Source organism: Drosophila nasuta, chromosome 3 (assembly GCF_023558535.2).
Source record: "Drosophila nasuta strain 15112-1781.00 chromosome 3, ASM2355853v1, whole genome shotgun sequence".
In the NCBI taxonomy this organism is placed as follows: domain Eukaryota; kingdom Metazoa; phylum Arthropoda; class Insecta; order Diptera; family Drosophilidae; genus Drosophila; species Drosophila nasuta.
Window position 1 is genome coordinate 31,584,737 of NC_083457.1, and position 27,561 is coordinate 31,612,297.

The window sequence follows — 27,561 nt, forward strand, 5'->3', positions numbered from 1 at the left end:
GAGTGGGTGTTGAGGGGCAGGTAATACTTTATAAAGCTTAGCGTCTCTCTATCTCTCTCTCTTTCTCTGTCTGTCTGTCTCAGTGTCTAAGCTTACTCTCTCCCTCTAGTTACTATCTGTGGAGAGAGAAAGTGAACAATGTGTGTTGTGTGTGCTCTATGGAACTACGCAACTATCAACTGTAAATCGATAGTCGATTATCGATAATTGTGTTGCTTTTCATTTTCTTTGCATTGTTTTTTTTTTGTGTATTTTTTTGTTGTTTATTTTTACAATATTTTCAACTTTAGGATCATAGAAGTAATAACATTAAATAACATTTTTGCGTAATTCTAATATTTCTAATGTTCTTTTGTTTTTGTTTTGTTGTTGTTGTTGGTTGTTGTGGTTGTTGCTGCTGCTGCTGATGCCGCGGTCACACTATGTGGTTGCTGTCGTGTTGCTGCTGCTGCTATTGTTGCTAGTGCTGCTGCTGTTGGTGTTGTTGGTATTGACGACGCCTGGCGATGCATTGCATTGGATGAGGCCGCTGTGCTGCGTTGTTGCCGCTGCCTGCAGATGCTGCTGATGATGATGGTGGTGGTGATGGTGATGTGGATGATGGTGATGGTGATGATTCAAATTGTGATTGTTGCTGTTATTGTTGCTAAAATGTAAATGTAATGCACCGCCACCGTTTGCTGTCGCTGCATCGCTGCTGGGCGCCGACAAAGGAACCGCCGAGGTGCAGTACCGTGTTGTATCACCAAATTCACCGCTGGTCAAGTCACCCAGTATCCCGCCAAGCAATCCACCGCTGCCCAGCGGCGGTTTACCCGCTGCTCCAGCCTCGGGTTGCGTACAAATTGGCGTCGCAGCCGCATCGCCATCAATTAGCGATGTTCCTGCTCCAGCTGTTGCTGTTGTTGTGTTGTTGCTCTGTGGCTGCTGTTGATGTTGTTGTGAATTGACGTGCAGCGCCGCCTCGGCGGATGAGTTGCTGTGGCTGTTGTTGCTGTGGCTATTAGTGCTGCTGCTGCTGTTGTTGTGCTGCTGCTGCTGATGATGTTGCTCATCTGTTGCAGTTGCTGCGGTTGCTTGTGTGCCTGCATCCTGACCGCTGTTGTCGTCGGTGAGACGCAACGCCACCTCCAGATCGCGCAGCACGTCCGTCTCCTTCTCGTCAATCAGATTGAAGCGGCGATGCAAGGCCGTGAGGTGCATGAACGTCAAATTTAAATGGGTGTGCAAGCCGAGCAGCGCGATTTCTTTGAAATGCGCCGCATACAGATGCGCTATCACATGAAATTGCAAGCGTAAAATTTTGCGGGCTATCGACTCGAACGATCCGGGGAATTCGTTCGCGTATTTGGTTGGAAATATCGACTCATCGCTGACCGTCTTCTGTGTGAAGGTCATCACATAGTCAATATACTGCGGCGCCGCAACCCGCGTCTTCTTGCCCTTCTCATCGAACCATAAGTACGTTCTGCAAAAAAACAAAATCAAATCTCATTAGTTTCCCCAATCTTTCTCTGAATATACAATTGCGCTTACCTGTTGCCTGGTCCGGTCATGTCTGCGCAACCGGATTGTGTACAAAATTCACTAATAGTTCCATAGACCAAGTTCACATGCTCAAAGAGAGCCAGAGCTGCAAAATACGGAAGAGAAAAGACATAAATGAGTGAGAGTTGAAGTAAGGTGGGAAATTGAATACATATGTAAGCAGGATGTGGAGAGTAATCAGGAGAAATAAGAATAGATTAAATTCCGTATCGAAGAATAATTTTGTTCATTTAAATTCCTTTTGTTGAATGCTACATTTACTACATTTTGTAGAATATGAAGGATATCTATAAAGTGGAGGAAGATATCCTATACTATATAATTAAAGAGAGGCTCTAACCACTTAGTTAAAACTGTGTAATGAAACAGATAATTTGGGAAATCTTTGGATAAACCAATGAATGTAAAATAAAGCCAACAAAATCTATAAAGTGGAAGAAGATATCCTAAACTATATAAATAAAGAAATACTCCAACTATTTACAGAATATTTGTATAATCTTTGGGGAAACCAATGAAAAGAAGGCTTAAAAAATTGATTAAATAATGAGGAAAAATTTATAGGAAAAAGTGGGAAAATAGGAGCACGATAAGCAGGCATATCATAATTGCAAATATCTGTCAAACTTGACATTGAAACAGCTGAGAACGCTTCGATAAGCGAACGTGTCTTGCATGATACTTGAGGTCAATGCTGAGACAACATTCGGGCAGTAGCGATAAAAGACAAATAGCAGAGAATCGAAGGCGATATTATGTCAGTGGAAATTGCATTCGAAAAATGACAGCAAATAAGACACACGATGAGCTCACTTCATAAAAGGGAAGAAGCTCAGAGATATTAAGTCAACTTGCGTCTTCTTTTGTCTCGCAAATGACGACAGACAGACAAATGTGTGAACCTCCTGCTCGACCCAATCAATTCTGCCCATAGCTGCAAATTATTATGAGACTAGAGAGGAGACGTGGGGCTAGAGATGGGAGAGGAGAGACTACAGAGGAGATGGGGATGGGGATGGGATGGGACGATAATGAACGCTACAAATTGCTGAAACATTGCCAATTATTTACAACTAACATCGCTGCTAGGCATTTCTATTTGCGTACCTATCATTTTTCAAAGAGATTAACCATAAACCAGATGATGTAATATCCGATGATGATGACTTTGATGATGCAAGACTGCAGGGAGGGGCGGCAGGTGTGGGCACAATCAATTAAAAGTACCCCCCATTGGTTGACTAACTAAGCTGGTAACAGCTGGTATTACGAGCACTAAACAGCTGCAGGGGTCTTATGGGCTCGACCATCTATGATTCACATCGATAAGGTCCCAAGGGCTTCGGTCAGTTATTGTAATGTAAATTAAAGGCATTGCAACTTTAACAACTTTGCTTTCAAGTTGTACAAGTTGGCAAAATTATCATTTCTTATTTTAGACTTTTAATTATAATTATAACTTTTAGCTGTGATTCTCCTGACATTACATTTTAGATATATGAGGATATTTTTAATACTAATTTTGTATTACACATTTCTCTATTTAAGATAAATTATTGTTAAGTTTTGTCTAGTTTGATATTATTGTCGACAATTGGCTGTATTTTTTTCTCTTACTTTTCTGGACTATAGGTTAATAAACTCTTTAAGTTTCAGTCTACATCATATAATCTTGACTTTTCCAATATTTTTTCCAAAATTCAGAAAGTTAAAATTAAACAAACTAATGCACTTTTATGTTAAAGATGATTTAGGAATTCATATTTTGTACTATCTGTGCTCTGAAATTCTTCTTTTCTTCTTTTGTCATCTCTGCTTACTATCGACTGTAGGAATTTCCTACAAGAACTTCCACTTGGCCAGCTTTATGAGTACTCTATGTAGATAGCTGGCGAAACAAATGCAGCTTCCTCTTGTTGACCAATAATGAGCACGTTTAGCTGTTGGACAATTTGCTCTAATCAATCAGTGCTCTCTCTCTCTCTCTCTCGATTTTTTTTTCCTATAAGTCACGAGGGTCTAAAGTAGTCTATCATCATTTGGCAAGCAAGCGATAACATTAGATGCGAATAAATCAAATTGCAAAGTGGAGAGTGAATTAGAGAGGTAATTAACGAGTAACGAGGGAACATGAAAAGCAGGAATATACTTACTGTGTGAGGCCAGCCATTCGTTGTAGTCCAAGCCAGCTGGAAGATCGACAAGGGCTTTGAGATCAGCTTCAGGTAGTTTACGTTCTAGGACGCTTTCCTCCAAATACAATTTGGTATCTGTTGAATTTTGATCGCCATCGCGCTCTTTGCGACGCGCTTTTCTGCAATGATAGAAAATAAAGATTCGTATTAGTTAAAGAATTCGACTCGTTAATATGTGCAGAAGACAAGATAGAACTCATCTCACCCAGCTACGCAAAGAAAACTGTCAACCGAGTCCTGTGCATAGCGATACAGGGTGCCTATAGTATCACCGATTTTGGCGGGTATCGTTGTCACTTGCCACATAAATCGCGCAGTTCGTAACAGACATTTAATCACAAATGATGCCGATGCTGGGGGAATTGTTGTTGTTGTTGTCGGTGCTGTTGCTGGCGATTTATCGTATTTATCCGATTCATCGGATGATTTACTATCGATTGTATGACTATCGATTATCGGTTGCGTCTCTACGTATTCTACAATTTTTGGCACTCTTTCATTTGGCAATGCTTTCATCTTTTGCGTTTACTCCTTCATTTCAGGCGTTGTCTTCTCTCAGACAACTGTGAAAAAATACCATATAGCATAACTATAACGAGTCACAGTAAACGTAACCGTCGCAGAAAACCCCGTAATCTACGGCCAAACCTTATCGGTAGGAGCACAAACACAACACAAATGAAAGCCCCAACGAAAACCACCGACAGAGCGTCAAACGACCGTCGAGCACATTGACAAAATGCCACTGTCCCTGGCACTTCGGGCTCTACAAGTACATATAGGCTTTTAACTTCTTGATAGCGTACTTTTGCTCTCTCACTCTTCGATTCTCTCATTCTCTCTCTTTGCTCTCGCGTGCGAACAAAGAACTTATGCGACTCGCAAAAAGTCCAATGGGCATTTCAAGACGTTAGGCCTACAAAAGTTGTAAAGTTTACTTAGATTCCTACAGACTGAACAAAAACGTTGCAAGCAAAACGTTTACGAATATGCACGAAAGCATAGACATAAACAGATTTTAAGCTCCGCATCGAAAGTTTCGATTTTTGTAAAGCATTCGCTCAGCAGAGCGTCAAATGATGAATTTACGAAAGTGTTTAAGAAAAAGGATGTAAAAAGTTTAAACAGAAAAGAGAAAATAAAATTAAAAATAAAGAAAAACGAACGTTTTTTAAGATTAGGAGAACAAGGAGGTTCAAAGTTTTCGATTTGAAAATTAAGTAGTAGAATACGAAACAATATTTACTCTCTGAAGAGAACAAGTTAGTCAAAAAAAAAGCTTGCCGACACAGAGACGACAAAAGTGGAAAATAAACAAAAGACTTGACAGGTTAAGCATATAGCTTAAGACACAAGCATAGAATGAATAAATAAAACACAATTGGAGTAGATAAAGAAGTTCTCAATCTGAGTTTAACGCTAGTAACGCTTTCTAAGCCATCCAGAACATTTGTAATCTCTTTTATCACAGTCAAAGAATCAACTACAAAACACAACCTGAATGAAATTTACATATTTCAAAGTTGTTGTTGTTGTGGTTGCTGTTCCATTTGTATAATTGCTGGGCGCCCAAGGGGAGCGGATATTTAGGCTTTGCACAGATAAACCCCGTATAGAGCATGATTATTTTAGTATGTGCACAATATGAATACCCAAACACCCGAGCAGCCAAGGCAGCCAAGCATGCTGACCAAATTTGCGCGATAAGAACATATATACACATATATATACTATGTACTTTTAGTGGGGTCGGAGGGAGTGTAAACAGGTGTACACAATCGACTTGTCAGTTCACTCGTCCCCTCACCCCTCCCTCCCATCCACCTTTTTTTCCTCCTTCTTCCATTGTCTGTGCAGGTGATAATGAAACATTTCCCTTACCGACCCATTTCCCATTCCACAATACAGTCAGCCCTCATTGTCAACTAAGCGCGCTGGCAAATTTCAAACGTAACACAATAAATAAATAAATTGTATAACAAAAAAAGAAACAAAACAAAAATTAAATATTCATGGACAAGGTCGCACTTCGATAAGAGCGGAGAAAAGGCAAAAGCTTCCCCCCTTTTGTTGATGGAGGCTCAATCTTTGAAGCGACCCCCCGCCACATTCGACATTTCAATTTCAATTTCAATTTGTTAGCAATTTGCGTGTCGAAGGCGCCTCAAAAGGTCGTGCTTCAGTTTTAATGCAACTTTGATGATGGCACAAAAAGATTTCAGCCATGGGCGTGACAACCATACTTAGTTCCGACAGTTTCCAACACTTTTTATTTAGGGGGTAAATGCAGAAAAAAACAGATTGTCGGGTAAAATTGCAATCAGGTGATCCAAATCTAAAAAGCAACAATTTTAGGGGAGAAATTGCGGAGAGCTGAGATAATTGACACGAATTTTTAGAATGAATGTCAAAAATAATAAATGGTCACTCTAAAATCAAACCCCTTCAACTAGAGGCTAAGTTCTTTGACCCGATTAAAAATGAGGAAATACTGTTGATGAATAATGAAATTGCGCAATATTTGTGTAGATAAGATCTGAAGCTATCGATAAGGTTCACTTCCGGGGTATACTACAAATTCTAGTAGTTGCACTCACTGATCTCCATTTATATATATGTATATATGGTATATGTATTTGGATTGTTACTAAGGGATTTCCGGAAACACGTGCGATAGTGATATACGGCGAAGACGACACTATCTCTTGAATGTGGCAATACGACGACATATCAATCAAAATGACGTCGCGATAATTCCAAAGAATTTCACAAGAACTCGAAGCACGCCCGCAAGAATCTAGAACATATAGTAGATATACGTATGCAAAAATGTATAGACCTCGAGTCGATGGGGTTGAGTAGGCCGCAAATAAATTGGCACGTTACGTTTTCCAGTCGCATTTCGGCGAGAGACTGAAAGCGCCACAAACCAAAAGGCGACTTCGAAGAAAAAGGTTAATAAAAAATAATAAGTCAGCGATAATACATTAATTTCTAGCGATAGTGCGACAACCGTGACCCACACACACACCTGCCAAACAGTAAGCACAAGTAGAACGAACCCCGTTAGCTGTTAGCTGATGAACCTTTCCCAATGGAATATTTATTAAACATGTGCTATGTATATAAAACTTGCTCTCCATATATTTACCTATTCTTTTTTGGGGCCATATGCAATCACTCACAGACCCCCAATTTTTGTGTGTCTGTCTGACCATGAGCCCATATGTCGCCTACCTATCTTGCCCCTGTCCCGCTTAGATAAGTGCAACTGTACTCCCGTATGTTCCATTTTATTTCCAAACATTTTCGATATGCGCCAACCAAATTGATCCATCAAATTTAAAAGCTTTTTTGGGCTTCTCGCACACACGATAAACAGAATAACGAAACATTTGGAGAACTTGAGCTAATTATGTTGCATGCCTGGAAATCTAGAGCGGAGTTTGCACACTCGATAGTAGCCAAAATACTATCGATAGTAAATTCATTTGAATAGGACAATATTTATTCTCATAGTCTGGTTGTGAATCATCACTAATGATATCCATAAATCAAACAAAATAACCAAACCCAAATCAATTCCACTTCATAGTTGATTCGCAATTTCCATGCTCTATATTTCACTAAGCTTTTCATCCATTAGAAAAGTTCAATGTTTACCTCATTGGGGGAACATATGGCAAATCATTACGAATAGATAACTGGGAGAATCAGCTGTAGACTGAGGGTAAACACATTATAAATGAATGATTATACAACTCGGGCAGACAATTGTGACTTGTGTTTGTCATAGGGTTAGGGGATCGACTGTTGAAATTCAAAGGGGCTGGCAAATATATACTATACTATACTACATACATTGCTAGGGAGGGAGCAAACGTACAAAATGGTAATGGAATTACGATGTACGATGCACAGAAATATTACCAAATATCAGAGACAATGACTCGACGGAGTTGGCAGTGGAGAGGGATCTAGAAACAAAGCGGCGACAATAGACAATGAGGTTCGTTCTCCAAACGACGCCCTCTACTTCATCATCTTCTTGTTGTTTTCGCTCGGACTATTATCAAGACAACAAACAAGTTGTTGACGATAATGTTGAAAGCAATTGCGACGACGACGACGGCGTCGGTTCCGTGTGTCTATGTAAGTGCCCAAAGGTGTTGAAACGACGACAACACAACGGCAAATGGGGAACAATAGATAGGCGACTATACGAGGCTGATATTGTAGTAAAAGTCAGAGGGGGTGCAATAGTAGTAGACTCGTACGATAAGTTAATAACCAAAAAAGCTCTACAAAACGAGCATAAGATCGAGAAGTCGCTAGGTAAGCAAAGTTGTAAACAAAATGCAGTCGTCACAGTATCTGGAACTCATTGCCCGATAAGATATTGAAACAGAACGCAATTCTCCTCGCACTCTGAATTACTTGCAGTTCTCTTTCCGCTTCTCGCTTCTCTCTTTCGATTTCTCGTACATAAATTATTCGAAAGAGAAACAATAATAATGATGACGTTGATGTTGATGATGTAATGTAACGAGAGGTCATAAATATAAGCTTCACTTGCTTGGAGTTGCTCGTTTTGTTTTTTTTGGTGTGCCACACTTGAAGTAAATGGCCCAAGCCAAGAGCAGCAACAACAACATCATTACTACAGCAACCACACTGACGACCCCGACAACAGCAACGACGACGACGACTAAACAATTGAGTCATAGTCATGAAAACGTGACAGAATAATGGCAAAACATTAAAGAACCCATTGATATACTCATTCCATTAAGCCATATACAAAGAACGAAACTCATTTGGCTCAACTCGATGCCCGTATCGTATTACAAATAATGAGCAAGTGTGCATTACTCCACAGTTATCGATAACGCAAAGCTCGCAATAGAGTGAAAGCCAATAGAGCGCACTTATAATTGATGCTAAATTATAAATTCCGAAACGCCGAATATTGAAAGCCTTACTCATTGCAATCAAGGCAACGTTTTTTTTGAGCACAAAAAAAAACATAGAAGAGTTATCGATATGGTCACATATAAATAATCATTTGTAAGAACAGAATTATTTATTAATAATTTATTATCCTCTAACAAACAATTATATTTATATCTATTCAAAACCACCCAACAGCTTAAAAATATCCCACAAAACCAGCAATTATTTTTTTCGAACAACTATCGATAACACTATGCATGACTAACAAACCTTATACAAATTCAAACTGTACAAATTTCGATTTAATACTTGAACTTACATAAATCTAACCGGTTTGTAAAGTTCTCACCAAAAACAAAAAATAAATAACAACAATGGCAAATATAATAATAAATGAATATATCAACTGTAAACTGGTAGTCAGCTGATCAAGAATGACGTCATGCATGACAATGACTTTCTCATTTATTGGTTCGCCTTCACATTCGGTTCAGTTTCAGTTCACTTCACTTACGACAAACGATCATCGCAACTATTGACACGAATAATTTAATAAAGCCAATTTAAATTTGCATAAAACACTCGCACACTAGCGATAAATTGAAAACGAAAAGCAAACACAAAAAAAACCCGAGGGGAGAGGAGAGCGACTTTCGCATTATCATATGGCAAATATCGAACGATTGCAGTCCGTTAATTAATGACAATTCTACATCAAGTACGAAGATCGTTGGCATACAATGTTTGCCCCCGTTTGATCGATGTCAATTGTGAATCAGCTCCCAGCTCTATAAAGATTGCAACTGTAAAGATTACAAATCTGTGTGTGTGTGTGTTTGTGTTAATAGATAATGAAATTTTGCTAGCTATAAAAATAATTTATAGTTAATACTAATCTGATAAGAATCGTACATAAAAGATAAGAATCACGCCTGATTTATTTATTTAATCTTAATACTTCAATGTTCCATTTGAAATTAGGTTATGGCAACGTGACTCACGCACACCTATCGCAAAGCATTCACAACACGTATCGATAAAATACAATTACACGATTAATTTCACCGACTGCAAATTACGATCACGTGAAGTGTCGCATACAAATGCAACAAGTAAAACACGCACACTTCACGAGGAAGCAATCGAAAAGAAAAAGAGAGCAAGAGAAATCATAGCATAGACGAATTGACGGCGTTGCCTAAGGGTAGGAACAAAAGAGGAGGTAGCGTTGGTCAGCGTAAAACGTAAACGCGACAAACTGTGCTGTTTTTTTTTTTTTTTGAAGGTTACGTGTGCGGGGGCGGCGGGTGGCTTGTACGACTAGTAGTTTTGTTGACCGGTTAGGTGACCGTGCGATGACTGTGTGTGGAACGCGTTTTTCAAGTCCACCACTTGACGACGATGATAATGTTTGTCACTTGGTCAGCTTTTTGTTTTTGTGGAAAAGGGGGGTTTGTTTTTAGTTTAATGCGGTTTATTGCGCTTAAAGGCAGCAAAGGAAAGAGGTAGAGAAAGAGAGAGATCATTCACGTTCAAGTTCACCTCAAATTTTTCTTCAATTGGAATTCATTTATTTTGCTATTCTTTTTGCACAAACACACACTCTCGCACACGCACGCGTTAAACGGAGTAGGAAGAGGAAGCGATCGTTGAATCAATTATGTTTGTTGTATATTTTTTCTTCTTTAATTTTAGTCTCGCTTTATTTATTTATTTATTTTCGTGGTTTTAGTTATTTGTATTTCTTTGCTCCTCTGTTTTATTTATTTTTTTTTATTTGCGTGCGCGCGCGCTTCACTGTCGGCAGCAGCAGAATCAGAAGACTGGCTGACGCGACCGCGCACCTTTGCCACAGCGCAGTCCGCTTTGTTTTGAGTGCTGTCTGTGTATGCGTGTGTTAGAACAGAGCGTAGAACGGCTGAGAGAGAGAGAGCAAGTGAAGAGAGCGCCACTGAATGAGTTGAATCAGCTGTGAGGTGTTGTGAGCTCGCTCTCGCTCATTCTGTCTTACTCTCTCATTGCACTTTGAATGAAATTGGTAACGGTAGTATGTGCTTTCCAATTGGATTGCGCAAATGTGTAACGAAAACAACAACACATAAATTCAACGAACATACGGTTGGTATACGTTATGCAAACGAATGACGCACACGACGGCGAAAAATGCCCCAAAAACTGCGATGCGCCGGCTGCTGTCAATGATGACTGCGGCAGACAAAACGAGCGTAATACAAGAAGGATGAGAATATGAAGAAGAAGAGGCACAACACGTACGATTTGTCTGCCAGCGTGCGACAATAAAACAGCTGCGCTGACGGTGGAGCTCAGTGTTGTCAGCTTTAGGCATCAACAAGAAAAAATGCCAAAATTCATCATTACAAATAAAGGCAGATTATGTATAACTGGTAACAATGAATGGTCTTCTGAATTACCTTAAGGATGGTATACTGATCTTAAGTTGATGAAATTCAAATTCATTGTAAAGGGAACAAACATTTTTAAATACGAAACCGCAAAAAAATTGACGGGAAAAAAGCGAATTTGGCAACACTGTCTCTGCTGTCAACGAAATGTGAAGCGTCAAAGGCAGAAATTGATGTGTTTCAGTGTGCGTATGTGTATGTGCGTGTGTGTTGTATGTGTGTACCTTTGCCTTTGCCAAGTTCAAAATTATTTAAAACAATTAATATTCATTTTGCTTGACCATTTTAAATTGGCTGTTTGTTTCTGCTTCCTTCTCCAATTCCCCTCTCAACCACAAATATAGGTGTCAAAAATTGAGCTATAAATTAATAAAAATAGACATAACAAAAAAAAAAAACAAAAACAAACAAACAAACTGCTACATATCACAAGAAACTCAAAATATTCATCATAAAATTGTGCCATTTACAATAATTAGAATGCTCGAAAATAGACGAATAGAGAAAAACATAAATCCATTTAACAGAATAAAACGTAGCCATAAATATGGATAAACCCGTCTTAAAGCTCGTTTTATGCTGATTAGATTATAGCAAACAATCGTTAATCGATAAATTGAAATGCTTTTTCACTAATAAGGAAACCAGATGCTAATTTACTGTTTGAATACACTTGGATACACATTCGCAGTGTGTGTGCGCCAGTGTGTACACACCATAAGTAAATTGCTTAAATTGGGATGTTGTTGTCTACACGCTTTTTTATTGATTTCGCCTATTGGATGGATAGTGAATATTGATGATGGAAGACAAAATTTGTGTGGCCAGACATTAATCTATCAAAGGCACGCTCCATTTACGCACGTCCCAATGGAATGGGGAAGAGGCGGTGGCTTCAGAAATAAATGTGTGTCACAATTAACAATACAAAATTACGCTTTAATCAAGCGCAAAGTCACACACACACACAAATACATATAGTACACATTTGTGTATGTGTATGAGTGCGCATAGAATACACAATTTAATTAAGTTTTGGATTGTTTTAGCCGCGCAACTGTCGCTAGGACTGCTTTGCAATTGGGAAATGGCCAAATGGTGCGATATGAATCAGCTGCTGCCAAAAAGTGCGCAATTTCCAATTGTTGTTTTTTTTTATTGTTTTGTCTTCTTGCTGCCGCTGTGGTGCGACAAAGACGGCAAACCAGCCATAAATTGCAAAGTACCGTTTTTGACCGCACTCAGTTGGCATACTAAAAAGACAACAACAACAACAAAAACACACACGCTGTGAGAGCAACAAAACGCGAGAACCAAAAACGCATCATAGTCGACCGAATGCGGGGGGAGGCGATGGAGAATGAGAGGAAAAAACGGGATAAAGCGTGCTGCGCCACATTGATGACAGCAGCTTTTGTATGTTCGTTTTGTGTTTGTGTGAGTGAGTGAGTCATGGGGCCATGCAGAGAGAGAGAGAGAGAAACAAGGCAATGGTTAATGATGGTTTGGTCTCAGTCTCGCTGATGAAGGTAAAAATCAACAAAAATTATAATAATATAATTATTATAATGGAAAGTATTTAAAAGAGAGACAGCGACAGCGCACAGCTAGGTAGACAGTTATGTAGATAGATGATGATGAAGTCAATGATGGGCGATAACATGCGGCTAAATGGATTAAAAAAGAAGGTGTGAATCGCCTGACAAGAGAGTGAGAGCACTATGCGAATGACAGAAGTGGAGAGAAAGAGTAGAGACAGCAAAAACAAAAGCGTAGCCGGAACTTGAATGACGCGCATGCAAGTGATGCCAGACAGCCAGACTTCAAGGTGAAGTTTTATGACTGTCATGTTTTTTTTCGCTATTTTGTTTTTTTCTTTAGTGCATGCGAGTGAAATTGAAATTGCTAAACAAAACAGCGAAAATGGGTGAACAGTGCAATAAAAACAGGAACAAATTATGCTATTTTTTCAACTCGAGGCCAAAAAGCTAATGAGTTTCACCTGCAAACAGCTGCTGTCAGTAAAGCTTATTTAACAGTGCGTCATGTTAGCTTAACAGTGAGCTGTTAACACGTAGCTGAGGATCTAGCGAGGGGTATGTCACATGTTATCCTTCATTGTTGAAGTTATCGGTTCTTGTTCTTATCGATGACTTGACAGAGCGCTGTTAGGATTTGATTATCGGTTATCCAGTCTTATCGATAAATAAACTACTATTAATAAGGCATTATTTCTTATTATTTTACAAACAGTTTACAAAGAGTAGCCGCTTTAACAATGCTGCAAATTGCAGCTGATTGTGATTGCTTATCAGTTAAGAATGTAATTTCCCAGAAAATCAGCTTCAACTACGGCAATTATTATTCTAACCCCAAATGGCTGAACATGCAATTTTATTGTTGTTCAAATCGCACTCCATTGTCAACATTTGGCATCATTTTTATTTGGCTGTGGTTCTCTTCTTGGAAATAGAAATTTCCGTTGACCTCTGTGTTCCCCCCTCGGGGTGTCGTGTTCCACATTTGTAACACAGCTGCCATAGCTAATGGACAAATAATTACAGTCAGCATCAGAATACAGCGCAACACAACTAACGCTTTTCGACCTGGTCAAAATGAACAACTGAACAAATGGCCTCGGGTCGGCTTTGTTGTGGGGGACGAAAGAGAAACGAGTTGGTTTTATGGCAATTGTTTATGCATAATTGGGGTAATAGAATTGACAAATGACTTCTGACTTGCGATTGGATTGGACTCCGTTATGTCTAAGTCTTAATTCTGAATAGTGTGGGAGCTGAGAAACTATCGATAATTTTGTAAAGATTGTATTTTGCTACAAGTTGGACAGTCGAGAAAATTTTTCCTCTCTCTCGCTCTTTCCGCCATTATTTTCTGTCTCTCTTACTAATAGTCATCTCTAATTCATCAGCTCTAATTCATCTGAATTCTGCGTTCTTTGCAATTTCTGCAAAACTGTTGTTCCTGACGATGCTTCCGGCATGAACCACGTTCTACCTCGTTGAATCCCGGGTCTTCGTCTTTGGCTTTGTCTTGCGCTGCTGCTTCAGCGGCGCTTTAAGCTGACAGTTGCAGGCAAAAAAAAAAGCAGCGCTACGCCTTCTGAGTCTGCTAATTTCAACATAATCTGAGACGGTTTTGTGTCTCAGCAACAGCTGTTCTTCTGGCCCCAACCCCATCATCTTCATCTTCAGCATGCTTGGGAAGTCATTAAGTGCCTCTGCCCCTCTGTGGAATGTCAATGAACGCAGACCGACAAACGGTCTGCCCTAAGAAATGAGAACAGGTGTTCTCGAGGTGTTCAGGTGCGTTGTAAATACTGCAGTATGAGCTCAAGTTCAGGGCAGCAGCTGTTTTGGTCGAAGGTTATGTCTTAATGAGGTCCAACATTTGTCACTTCCCACCACACAAAAAAATACACATTCATATATCACAAGATGTCGGTTGAAAACGGTTTATATTTAAATTGGAACAGGAAACTTAAGCGATTTGCTGGCCAAATTCAAATATAGGCAAACTCATAAATTCAGTCGATGAAAGTAACTGTGCCTCGAGTCCCACAGAAAAAAAACAAAAAAACACCAGATGAATAATGAAAAACATGGAGAAAACAAGTATAAAGAGCACACGAAACGAAGCATACGAAAAGTGCAAGTAAGCCCATAAAACATGTCCAGTTTGAGAGGGATGTTCGGACACAAATGGGGAAGGAGACTTGCTTTATGGGCTTTTCTGGAATCGTCCAACCTACATAATAAATTGGTGCACAGTTGAAAATTCGAAAAGGTATCTATGAGAGCTTAATAAATAATGGAAAGGAAAAATAGTTCATCAGTTCCATTGCTTAAATTTAAAATTCAACAAGATCCGAACGGTGTAAATAATGGTTATAGAAAAATATTGTAAGCTTCTTAAAATATTAATCTTATTTATCAAAATATTATATTTATAAATACTTTCGTCCCTCAATTAAAGACTTAAAAAAACCTAAACTTTTTAAATTTGACAAAAGCAATTTGTATATGCAATAGGTAATTCCCATATTTAACGATTAGACTTGAAAAAATGTGGCATTATATTTGCACAGTTTATTTGTAATTTTTCCTTTTGAATTTTGGGTCAGCCTCGTTCAATACTTCTCTTTCATGCCGTTTTCGTTGGCTTGGGCTTTCAATTTGCCAATTGCTAAAAGATTCAATGCTAAAAAAAAACTCCAAACTTTGTCACACTGTAAAACGCTTGATGGCAGTCAATTAGTTCCCCTTCCCTCCACCCACCCAGCACCATTCCAACAGTGAGCAAACAACAGTGTACAGTTAGCAACAAAGTTGTAAAAAAAAACACAATATTACTCATTTATGAAGATTTCTTTTTTTTCCTTCTTTTTGTTTGTTTACATCATTTTTTATTCAAATTTGAACTTCTTGTCGAAGACGAAAGAAACGACAAACACACACATACATTTACACATACGCATATAGTTATTATTATGCAAATTTTCTATTCTCTTTTTCATTGACACTTTGCGTCGTACGCTTTGACAGGTTTATCATCATCATCACCATTTAATGTTGCTGTCTTCCTCTTACAATAACAAATGACTTGTTACGTGCTTTACTGCTTGTTCTTCTGCTTTGGCCTCCTATTGCTACACACACGCACTCACACACACACAGAGGCAATCAGCCATGCAGAGTCATCAATGCATGCACAAAGGCGACCTCCGCAGCTCAAAAAAGTTTACGCTCTCTCAGCGCGAGTTGCAGAGAGGGCGAGAGAACACAAAAGTTTAAAGCGCTCCTCCTGCGCTTCAATGTGTGCGTGTGCGTGTTACGTATGTATTTATGCATGCTCAGCAGTTCAGTCAATATTTACATTTCTAACTAATTATCAGTTCAGCGCACTTTTGTGTTGACAGAAGCAGCGCGACAGCGACGCAGACAGTGTCAACGCTTTGTGGTTGCCTTCATCTGCCACCTTCACAATGCGAGTTCATTTAACTTTGCATTCTAAAAGAGAACGACGACAACAACAACAACAGCAGCAGCAGCAAATTAAAGCTAATGTTGTTAATTGTGCTTAAAATATATTGTGTATCGAGGAAGCATTTTGCAAACTCGCTTGATCACTTAACAGTGCGCTACAATGCTAAATGTTAACAGAAAGCTTAACAGCTCTGCCTTTAAGTGCATTTAACAGCAGCGCTGTTTAGTGCGTTTTTTACAGCACGTGCGTGTGCGTCGGAGTGTGTGTGAGTGTCTGTGAGTGTCACACTGACACTGACCCACGGTTGACCTTCAAAGTCAAAACGCGCTTTTTTCTTTTATTTACGTTAGGCCTATTTGCCAGCAGCTTTAGCTTTGACCGAGAAGTTTTGGTGTAAACATTCCAAAAAGTTTCTTTTGTTTTTGTTTCTTTGTTTCGTTCGCCTTTTTTGATACTTTAATTGCCCCAAAAGCCTTGAATTTGCACTACAAAGAGCTTTTAGTGGTTTTACCCTACGACTGAGAAAAATTATAGTAATTAAAGTCATAAAAAATGAGCAAATAAGACCAAACAAAATGTTATTTATCTTAACCCCAAAGAGTCGCCGACGCTCTTCTTGTTCTTTTCTTGTTTCGACCTTTGACCACAATGTACTGCTCCATTTATTTCGATTCTAAGAGCTAACAGGGTGGCGGCGGCTTCCTGTCATGTCTTAAGCTTGCCCCCCAAACAAACTTTGAAGATAATGGATCTTGAAAGGGTACCGCAAACAAAATACCGTCTCTATTCTTCTTTTGCTATGCAGCAGATTTTTTTTTTTTGTATTTTGTGATTTTTAACAGCTTTTTGTCTCTAACCATTTTTGGGGTACATGAGAATAGAAAAACTAATAGGAAGAATTTCTAAGATGTTATACTTATATTTTTAAGCAAACTTCTTTAACTAATTTCTTTATTTTTTTACTTCAAGGAGAATAAGAATAGAAATAATCGTTCAAAGAATTCCTAGTGCAGTGAAGAACTTTTAATAAATACGAAATGTCTATTTCAAATTAAAGTTGAGGTTTTCAGTTTAGCTATCTTCTAAAGTACTATAACAATCATTGTTTTATCAATCTTTAAAGATAATGCCTAACAATCCCACGCTTGGCTTCAGTTTCACAAAAGAAAATGCAATTGTAAAACGGGTTTATCGACACACGCCATAAGCGCTAAAGTCGTGGTTAAAAGGAGGTGAAAGAAGGGGGCGTAAAGTACTAAACAGTAAAAGAAGAGGAGAAGAGGGTTTCAACTTACGCCACTAAACCGCCCAAGAAGGCAACTGGACCGCCGCCAATTAGACGAATCTTGCGATGGCAGGAATCAAAGAGCGATGTGCGTGTTGGCGCCTGTGATGTGGGTGACATGTTGTGGATGCTGTTGTGGCTGTTGTTGTGGATGCTGTTGCCGCTTCGGTTACACTTATTGCGTCGACTGTTGCTGCTGTGTCGATTAATGAGCAGCTGTTGTTGTGCAGTTGCTGTAGTTGTTGTTGTTGTTGTTTTCCACGCTTGTTGCTCGCTTGTTTTGAAATTGTAATTATTGATGTAGTTGTTGTTGCTGCTGCTGTTGCTGCTGTTTTTACTGTTTTTATAATGAGTGGTGTTGTTGTTGTTGTTATTGTTGTTAATGCAACTATTAGACAAACTGTTGTTGTTTTTATTATTACTATTAATGCTGCTGCGACAGCTCTGATTGCTGCTGCACTCGTCGTCTGTTGTTATTGCTGTCGCTGTCGATGCTTCAATTGCAGTCACAGTCACAGTCGCTGCTGCTGCTGCTGTCACTGTTATTGTTTTTGGCTTCTTTTGGCGTCGCAGCGCTGCCGCAAAGCTGTAGCTAGTGTGCTCTTTCTTCTTCTTCTTTTGCTGTTGCTGCTGCTGCTGCTCTTCGTTAATTGTTGTTGCCAGCAATAGCAAACACTTTTCGCTTGTCTGCTGCTGTTGCTTAAAATAATAATCAGCTGCCACTATCGCTGCTCTCTTTTGATTTGTCTCCTGCGCTTCCGTCTCCGTCTGCTTCGCAGTCACTGTTGGCGTCGACGCTGTTGCTGTTGTTACTGGCCTTTGTAGCTTGCGCTGCTGTTGCTTGAGCTTTTGCAGTAAACTTTTGCGTTGTTGCTTTTCGCTTGTGCTGCTGTCGTTCGCTGCCGCTGTCGCTGTCGCTGCCGCAGTCACTGTTGGCGTCTTTCCGAAACCAAGTTCCACAATGTGCTGTGTGGGCGCTCTCAACATTATTCACAGTCACTTTTGCTTTTAGCTTTTGATTCGTTGTTGTTCCAGTTCTTGTTGTTTATGTTTTGCACATTTGTTCGTCTGTCTAATTTTCAATTTTTAGCATTTGAATTTTGCACTGATTTAAATTTTGCTCAACACGTTTTTTTCTTATTTTCTTTCACTTTTGAGCTTTAACTTTCTTCTAGAAAATAAAATATTGCAAAACTCCAAATTAAAGTAAAACTCAAATTTATGATTTCGATTTATGCTTAGCTCACAACTTTCAGCTTTACTTTTTGGTTTTTACGTTTTTTTTTTCGCTTTAGCACAAGATTTAGGCAATAGAAAAGCTTTTACTTGCACAGTGGAAAATGTTTTTGATTTATTGAAAATTATTTTATCAAAGCAACTTAATAACAAATTTAAGGGTTTTTATATTTTATTTTTTTTTTCATGATTTTAAAATGTTATAGTATTTTAATTTATATGAGTTATAATTTGTATTATATTTTATTTATGTTTTTAAGATAATATTTTTTAATACATTTTTACAGATGTTTGTGTAAAACTATTTGTTCAAAATTTCAAGAAATATTTAATTTTTGTAAAATTTAAATATTTAATCATCCAAAATTAATTTTGTTATCTTTTATAGTAATGATTTTTTGTTGTATTATTGACCATCATTCTCTTTATAATAATATTATTTATCATCAAATAAATATTAGTTTTGTACCACTGTGCAGCGCTTGAAGCATTGCCCTATGCTTTATATTTACTATGCAGTTTATGTGTTTTTCTTTTCTATACGCGCCGTTCCTATATTGGAACATTTCTGTTGTTATTTATTTATTTTTTTATAACTATACTCATAATGCGACGCTAGAAAAAACGCGATCGCGTGAGTTTTTCTGCCTCACTGTTGTGAGCTATTTCACAACTGTGTGAGTGTGTGTGTGTGTGTTTCTGTTTGTTTGTGTGCCTTGGCTATGGGTGAGTATGTAAATAAGTATTGTATATGTATTTTTTTTTCGCGAGGTTGCTAAGCTAAAATCCGCTTATTCATATGTATGTTAATTAGATTTAATACAAAAATGAATTATGAAGTATACGCCGTGTTGAACTTCTTTCTAATCTTCTCTTTCCATTTTATTTTTCTTTTCTACATTAATTCATGCAAATTTGCCTCATCAACAATAACAGCAGCAGCAGCAGCAAAAAACGTGTATAAATTTTAATTGTAAAATAAATAAAAGCAATGTTAATTTCAATGTCTCTCTTCTCTTTCTATCTTTTATTCGCATCATCTTAAAATTGTGATTTTGTTGTTGTTGAATTTAATATTTATTTCAGCCCAAAAGGAAAGTAAAAGGTGGTGTCATCTGCGCGCTGCTTACGCAATTCGCAAGTCGAAGCACAACAACAAAAATTAAATAAAGAAACGACGAACGAAAAATTAAAACCCATCATTAAAGTAGGCACAAGCCAAAAACAGCAAAGGCAGCTCATAAAAAAAAAGAAACCGGGAAAACGGGCCACAATGATGGCGATGAGATGAGTCGAGGGAATCGTCAGCATAATCATAAAAAAATACATATCGAAACGGGAAGCATGTCAAGCAGGAGTCAAGACCGGATAACCTTCACCCAAATACGAATGTGCCACCAATATACCATATAGTATATATATATACTAAATACAGAGCAAAATGGGCAGCTCTGACTCCACAAATTTGGTCAAGAGAAACTTTATTCTGATTAGTCATTTGAGATGAATCACAAAATGTGCGAAATTTTACCGAGTCCTCAACATTTTGATGGGGAATTTTTCCATATCATACGCACAAATTATTAAAATAAACACAAATTATGGAAATTCATAAAAAAAATAATCAAATTTCGTTATCAATAAAATAGTATTTTTGGTTTTTATTTGATTTTGTTGAACTCAACGAAGTAAATACAAAATTTTCACATATCCGGTGACTCAAAAACCAATCGCGAACCGCAGCAAATGGGGCATGCAACATTGTGTGTTTCCAATGAAAGCAGATATAAAAAGCATGCGAAAATTTCCAACTTATTGTGTGACTTAAACGCGCTTTATCTGCAAATATTCTTGAGAGAGAGAAAGAGAAGTAGAAAGACGACGTGCCACAGCATAAGTGGCAAATTGATTCAATCAAGTCAAGCTGCCAACACGCAAAGACTACAACGAGTTGAGCAGGAGGTGAGGGAGGGGCCTTCATACAGATATCTGCTGGTAAATGTGGTGCTCGACAAAACACGGAAAAAGTTAAAGAAATAGGGCGTTAAACGCAAACAATTTGACACTTTTGTTTTTCTCATATGCAACTTTCACGCAGTTGTTAAAAATTATTATAATTTTAAATTGGGCGGAAAGGGAGTTTCAATGGAAGAAAGTGTTTTGGAAGTCAAGCGCAGAAATAATAGATCAAAAAGCTACAAATGGAAAACAGTTCAGATTTTGTTATTCTTAATTTTAGACATGTAAATTCATAAATACGCTTAAAATATGTGTTTACAATACAAATAAGTCTAGTTTCCAAAATTTCATAGATCTGGAAGTTATAATCTCAGAGTTCTATAAATTTATACAGATTTTCAAACAGAATATAACTCGTATAAGTATTTGAAGTACATATTAGTATAAAAAGCAAAAGTCTTGGCGTGAGTTTGCCAAATTTTCGGAGAAACTTTCTACGCTCTGAAACGGATCGAAAAAGTGCTTGTAATTCCCAACCAATGTGAGCAGAAAATCACGTTCTAAGTACCCTCCGAAATTTCAATAGAAAATGTAGTTCATATGTGGAGGCGTACCTCTAATGCTAATGCTAACAACACAGATGATGATGAAGATGTTGCTGATTTGGGAAGCAGTTTAGAGATGTATTACAGTTAAAAGAAAAAAAAGAGTTGACGGTTCGTTGGACTCATTTTTAATGCACAACTCGACAAATTGACACTACTACTATGCTTGGGGTCTGTATGTGTGTGCGTTTCTAGAATTTTAAAATGAAAGTTCGTGCTTATTCACGGTTGAAGAAGCATGCGGAAATCTCTGCTCAACTCGCAGCAAAATTGAAAAACAGAAACAAAAAGAGAAGGAAAAAAGCAAAAGACAAAACATGGAAGAAGAAAAGTCTAGCCAACAGTAGAAGAAGAGTTGAGATCATAATAATAATAATAATTATTTTATTTTAATGTGTTTTTCTTTTCTATTTCTCCTTGTTGGCAGTTAGCAGTTGGCTCTTGGCGAAGCAGCTGTCGTTTTCTGCCTGGCATTACACAGCATTTTCAATTAAGCCCCTCAACCTCAATGAAAGTTTTTTTTTTTCCTTCCCCATTTCCATTTCCACTTGTTTTCTTTTCTGTTGTTGCTGCTGCTCAGTTTTCCATCGTGGCGGAGAGAGAAGGGTTTTGGGGCAAGTGTCAATGCACAGCGAAGCAAGACACATCGTCAAGTGGCAAGGTTATGCGTTGTGAATAAGCAATTAGTTCTGCGGTTCTTTTTCCGTAATCATCAACTCAACGCTATCATCATCATCATCCACATCATCATCATCACCACTGTGATTAAGTCAAGTCTTAGCTTGGGTTTTAGCTGTACATTTGGGGTCATCCGATTGTTATCTGTGCAACAGATTGAAGCCAATCCAAGCATCACTGAAATTCAGTTCTCTCTTTGTGCACCATAGATTGACTTTGTACTAAACCAAAGATACAAATCGTATTTCGAAAATTAACTGGAAAGCAAACGCTGCAAGTCACTGAAAGTGGCATGCCACAGCGCGTATGTGACACTCATTCATAATTCATGGCTGAAGCTGAGGTAAGCATCGAAGAGAAAGGATGTTATCGATAAACGCTTTGATGCGATAGCATTCAACATCAATACGCACATAAGACATTTCATTATTTCAAAGAAAAATTCTTATCAATTAAACCAAATAACTTATGTATGAAAAGCGATTATTAATCCATACATTTAAATGTATGTAATGGAAGATTTGCTTATCGATTCTTATTGGCATAACATAACTTCACAAGACCTTTAAACATGTTATCGAAATTAGTTATCAACATCATAATATGAAGTGAAAGTGATCAAACATTGGGGATATATCGTTTATCTTTTTATAACTTATCCTGTTTGGATTACGATAGGGTCGATTATTATTCGATAAATTAATGAATTCATTGCGGGATTTGCTTATCGATGCCCAGTTGCATCACAATTTCGATAAACGTGTTATCGACATTAGTTATCGATATCATAACATGCAGTGATAATGATCTAAAATTAATGATATATAGTTACATCGATTACTATCATATCCATTTCCCCTTTGGGTTATGATAAGGTCGATTATTAATCGATAAATTAATGAAGTCATTGCGAGATTTGCTTATCGATGTCCAGTTGCATCATATTATTACAATAACAATTTAAATAAATACTTATAAATAGCTTAATTCGCTGTAATAATGATAGCAACTTTAAGATCACAAGTTTTCCCTTTTGTGTTTTATTTTTCAAAGTCATAATACATTATCGAATTATAATCGATTGCTTAAGGGAGTTCCCCTATTTCGTTTGGACGTGTGCAAAAGGACGCAACGCAATGCGATAATAATTGAAACTGCTTGCGATTCACGCTCGATCAATCTAATTGCGGCACGTTGCAACAACTGGCAACTGCTCTCAAGGCTCTCCACAAGCGACGATTGCCTCAATTTTCACACTCTGAAGGCCACAAAAACCAAAACAGATTCGAATCGAGTCGAGTCGAGAGTCGATTCCAAGAGTGATTTGTGTGCCACGTCGTACAAAACTCGATGCAAGCAAAGACAATCGATCTGCATACACCTCGCCTTGTGTGTCTACGTGCAACTGTGGGGCAGGGTTGCCTCTCCCCCTTCCCCACTCCACCTCTTCTTCTCCACTAAAAAGACGCCATGAAATGAAATGAAACTTGAGCGATTGCAGGGACTGCGAAGTTCTCACGGCGAATTACACAAAACGCCGCACATCACGTTTCCAGTAATCATGAAACTACTCAGTTACCACTCAGTGCTCCCCGTCACCCCCTCTACCACCTTGTAGCCCCTCTAGCTTGATCGCTGCCTCCATCCAATTCATTCACCACGACAACGAAGCTCTCAGGCAATAGCTATAAATTTGTACACAGCTCAAGACGTGAGAGAAATGCAAAAATGTCAAATGAAATAGAGATAGAAATAAAAAGAGACCCATTGAAATTACCAAAAAAAATAAAATAGAAAAACCAAAAAAAATTGTAAATGGAAAAAGTATTCGAGTTTTTTATACTCTATTGCAGTTAAACACTTCAACATGTTTTAGTAGTTGAAGTTTTTTTTCTGTTTATTTTTATTCATTATTTTATATATATTTTTACATTTTTTTTACTGTACTTTATGTAATTTCTATTTGTTTTATTTTTAACTTCGCTTTATTTATTTTGTATAATTTTCTTATTTATTTGTTTTTATATTTTTGCTTTTTTTATTATTTTTTTATATTTTCCTATTTTCATTATTTTTTTATATTTTTTCTTTTTTTTTATATTTTCCTATTTTTATTATTTTCTTCTTTTTATATTCTGTTTTTATTATTTTTATTTTACTTTATTTTATTTTGATTTGTTTTTTTTTTGTATTATTTATTTTTTTTTTTTATTTTACTTAATTTTTTTTTGTAACTCTTATTTATTTTTATTAAATTGTTTCTAATTTTATTTGTTTATTTTTTATTATTATTTTTATTTTACTTTACTTTAATTTCTATCTTTTATTTCCATCTCTGAAGATATAAAATAATTTACTTCTGGTTTTTTTATAGATCTCGTTAGATCACCAAAACAAAAACTATTCAAATACTTTAAAATGTAAGCTAACCCCTAATTAAATTTATATTAAGCATTTCTTGTTACAAAAACAGCGGAAAAACATTAAAATAAAAACAAAACAAAACCAACACGTAGACCCAGTTAAGGGCCCAAACAATGAAATATGTAAGACGCGCTAATTAAGCAAATTAGTAAAAATACAAAAACAAAAAATAATAACAAAAAAAAAACAACTGTGGTCAGCGTCGCGTCTGTTATTTGTTACCTACTTTTTTGCTGTTGCATTGTCAACACGATGCCGGCAGAAATTTGACCCATAAAATTTCCCACCAAAATTATAGTAATTTGCAGCTAACTCAATTTGCCTCGAAATGGAAAATGAGAAAAAGAGGAGGAAAAACTAGACACAACTAACTGAGAGAGCGAATGCTGTGGGAGTCCACAGAAGATTGCAACAAAAGTAGCCGAAAATTAGCTAGAGAAAAAGACAAAAAGAAAAAATCAGCGCAATTTTCACTATCCAGTTACCCACAGAGGAAAGACTGACTGCCCCCATCTTCCGGCGTTGCTCCAGAGAAGATGCCGCATAATTATAGTTGTTGCGCAGCTGGCAGCTTTGTTGCGGCCATTTGGTCAACAAGAAGAACAGGCAAAAAAAAAAACACACACAAAATAAGAAAAACAATGGAAACCTTCAAATTGCACAGTGGAACATTTTCGATGCTGCCACACAAAATGGGAAACTTGCCACATGGGAAACGACCAGACCACTATTGAGATCTGAAGAGCGTCTTTGCTCTCTCTGCAAACAGCAACTAAAACAAGATAATAAAGCAAAAACAACAACAACAACAACAACACGACTGAAATCTTTCATAACATATTGCCACATTTTCAAAAGCAATTCACATTGTGCAAGGGCTTTTAATACTCTCCACACAGACAAGGCAAAAAAGAAAAGATCGTTTCTATTTTGCACAACTAAATTTTATGGCTACTTTGAAAATGTGTTCTAAAAATCACAATTTTAATGTTGTAAAAAATAACACAACGAATTACATTGCAGCTGGCCATGGTTACGCTGCGTATACGTAATATTCTAGTTTGGCCTTTAAAGTATTTGCAATCGATTGTATTTGAAATGTGTGTGTTTCAATAATCAATTATTATTATTTATGGCCTCGCAGCGCTGCGGAAATGCAGCTGTTGTTTGGTGGTCAGAAAATGCAATTAAAGTGGGGCACAGACAAACTTTTGTGGGTGGACAACATGGTAAGAGTTGTGGGAGTTGGATTAGACATTTCATTTTATTAGTATGTATATGTGGAAAGTGTTGTGTGGTGTTGTGTGTGGAAAACGACATGATTGCAACATTGAATTTAATACGCATTTTCCTTTTTGCTGTTGAAGAAAGCGCCAAGAGAATGGGGAAAAAGACGACAAGTGACAGCTGGCAATTATTTAAGAAGCCTGCGAACACACATATGCAGCCGCCTCTCTCTCTTTCTCTATCTCTGTTTCTTGCATTGCACTTAATGGCACGTGTTACCGTTAGAGACAAACAGCAGAAAGAGAGAGAGAGAGCACAGTGACCAAACACTTGACAAGTTTTCCAGAGAGCTAATACAAATCAACAAGAGTCTGCTTGCCTCACAGATACCCTGTGCAAGTAGTTGACACTGTTTTTTGCTCAGCATTTCTCTCTCTCTCTATCTCTCTCTTTCAGCTGCTACCAACTCAAACTAGACGCTCTCGAGCTGTGTATGAGGCAAAAAAAAGGAAAAAAACAGGCCCCCATGTTGGCAATGGCGACAGCTGAATAATAAATTTAGCACAGCTCTTCGATTTTTTCCGTTCCATCTTTTGCTGCGAGGGAAACAACAACAGCTGAGCTGACATTGACACTTTTTGTCGTTCGCTTGAGGCGCATGAAAATCATTTAAGGTTATTTATAAAAAAAAGAGAAACGAGAAAATATCCAAAATAAATAAATAATACAAGAAAAATGCGGTCCACAGGAAATCTCATAACTAAGAAAATTATGAATGTGAAAGCAAAGAATTGATGGCAGAACGTTTTTTTTTTGACTAAACTATATTTTTAATTAGAAACTTTAAAGTGTTTGTTGAAATGTTTGAGAAATAGGAAGCAAAAACTAAACTGAACTAACACCACATTTCTGCAGTATCGGAAATCGATAAATGTCGTTATTTTTATTTGTTGGTGTTACGTTGGTTGGTTGGTTGGTGTTTTTTTTTTTCGTCGCCCACTTCCCGTGTCTTTTTTTGCGCAATACTTTACCATTTCTAACCACAATTAGCTGCATAATGTATTCATTTACATATAATTACACCCTTTAATGTCTTACTTCATTGTTTTGGGTTTTTTTGTTGTTGTTTGTTTCTTGTGTGTGTTTTTTTCCCTCTTGCGAATTCAATTTCAATTCCATTTCGAATGCCAATTCCCCTTTCTCAGACCAATTTCCGTATTTGCCTTCAACGCGTTTAACCTTCAACTCGCATTGAAGTCAATTTGTTGGTTTTTCCCCCCCACCACCTTCTTTTTCCTCTTTCTCACTCTGTCTCTGTCTGTGTATCTCTTTCTGTCGCACGCCCACAAGAGTGCCAAAAGCAGTAACGCAGCAATTAAATCAAAATTTATGAAGTGATTCTAATTTAACGGCTTTGAGTGTGTGTAGTATGTTCAATTTCCATTGCTCGCATTTTGAATAAGCTTAATTGTTGACGACTTTACTATACTATATATACTATGCATTTGTGTCCGTATGTGTGTGTGTGTGTGTGTGTGTGTAAGTCGCGACCAGGCAAAGCACCGTTAAAGGTCAAACGAGCAGCAGTCAGCAAAGAGACAGTCAAAAGCAAACCAAAGCAAAGCAAAGGCAAAAACGAAATGGCAACAAAATGAAACGAAACGAACAAGTCACACAACCAAAGCTCCCTCTGTCTCTCTCTCTCTCTGTCTCACTCATTCACTCGTTCTGCGCTTAGACGTAGAATTATTACTATTTAAAGAAATAAAACTAGTTTCCCCCCTCCCCAAAACATCTCTAATGCTGATGCTTCGATGTTGTGTGTGACGTGAGCGAAAGATGCACATGCAACGAAGAAAACACAATTCAACTTTGCCGGCAATCGTTATAACTATAGATCGTTGGGAAAGTCCCCTAATGTGCGTAAACGTAAAATACCCATAGTTTCTCTTAGATAATTAACAAGCCTTAGAAAATTGTAACAATAAAGATAATTCCCAGAACAATTCATTGCATTTGAAATT

At 37.6% G+C, this 27,561-nt stretch overlaps 1 protein-coding gene across 6 annotated transcripts in view; it reads right to left on the reverse strand.

Annotated features, from left to right (window-relative positions):
* Nucleotides 1–233: 233 nt before the first annotated feature.
* LOC132793092 (MOB kinase activator-like 2) overlaps nucleotides 234–27,561 on the reverse strand; it is a 35,665-nt gene continuing 8,337 nt past the window's right edge. For 2 of the 6 annotated variants that reach the window (XM_060802763.1, XM_060802758.1), the window contains exons 2-4: nucleotides 3,702–3,862; nucleotides 1,537–1,633; nucleotides 234–1,468 (exon numbers count right to left, since the gene is read on the reverse strand). In XM_060802763.1, the coding sequence (XP_060658746.1) occupies nucleotides 421–1,468; nucleotides 1,537–1,633; nucleotides 3,702–3,862 (1,306 nt within the window). In that variant the 3' untranslated portion in view covers nucleotides 234–420. Of the gene's footprint in view, nucleotides 1,469–1,536; nucleotides 1,634–3,701; nucleotides 3,863–3,948; nucleotides 4,416–9,986; nucleotides 10,209–10,238; nucleotides 10,506–17,418; nucleotides 18,580–27,561 lie in introns of those variants that run through there. The other 4 variants (XM_060802759.1, XM_060802761.1, XM_060802757.1 and 1 more) reach the window with 4 other exon arrangements.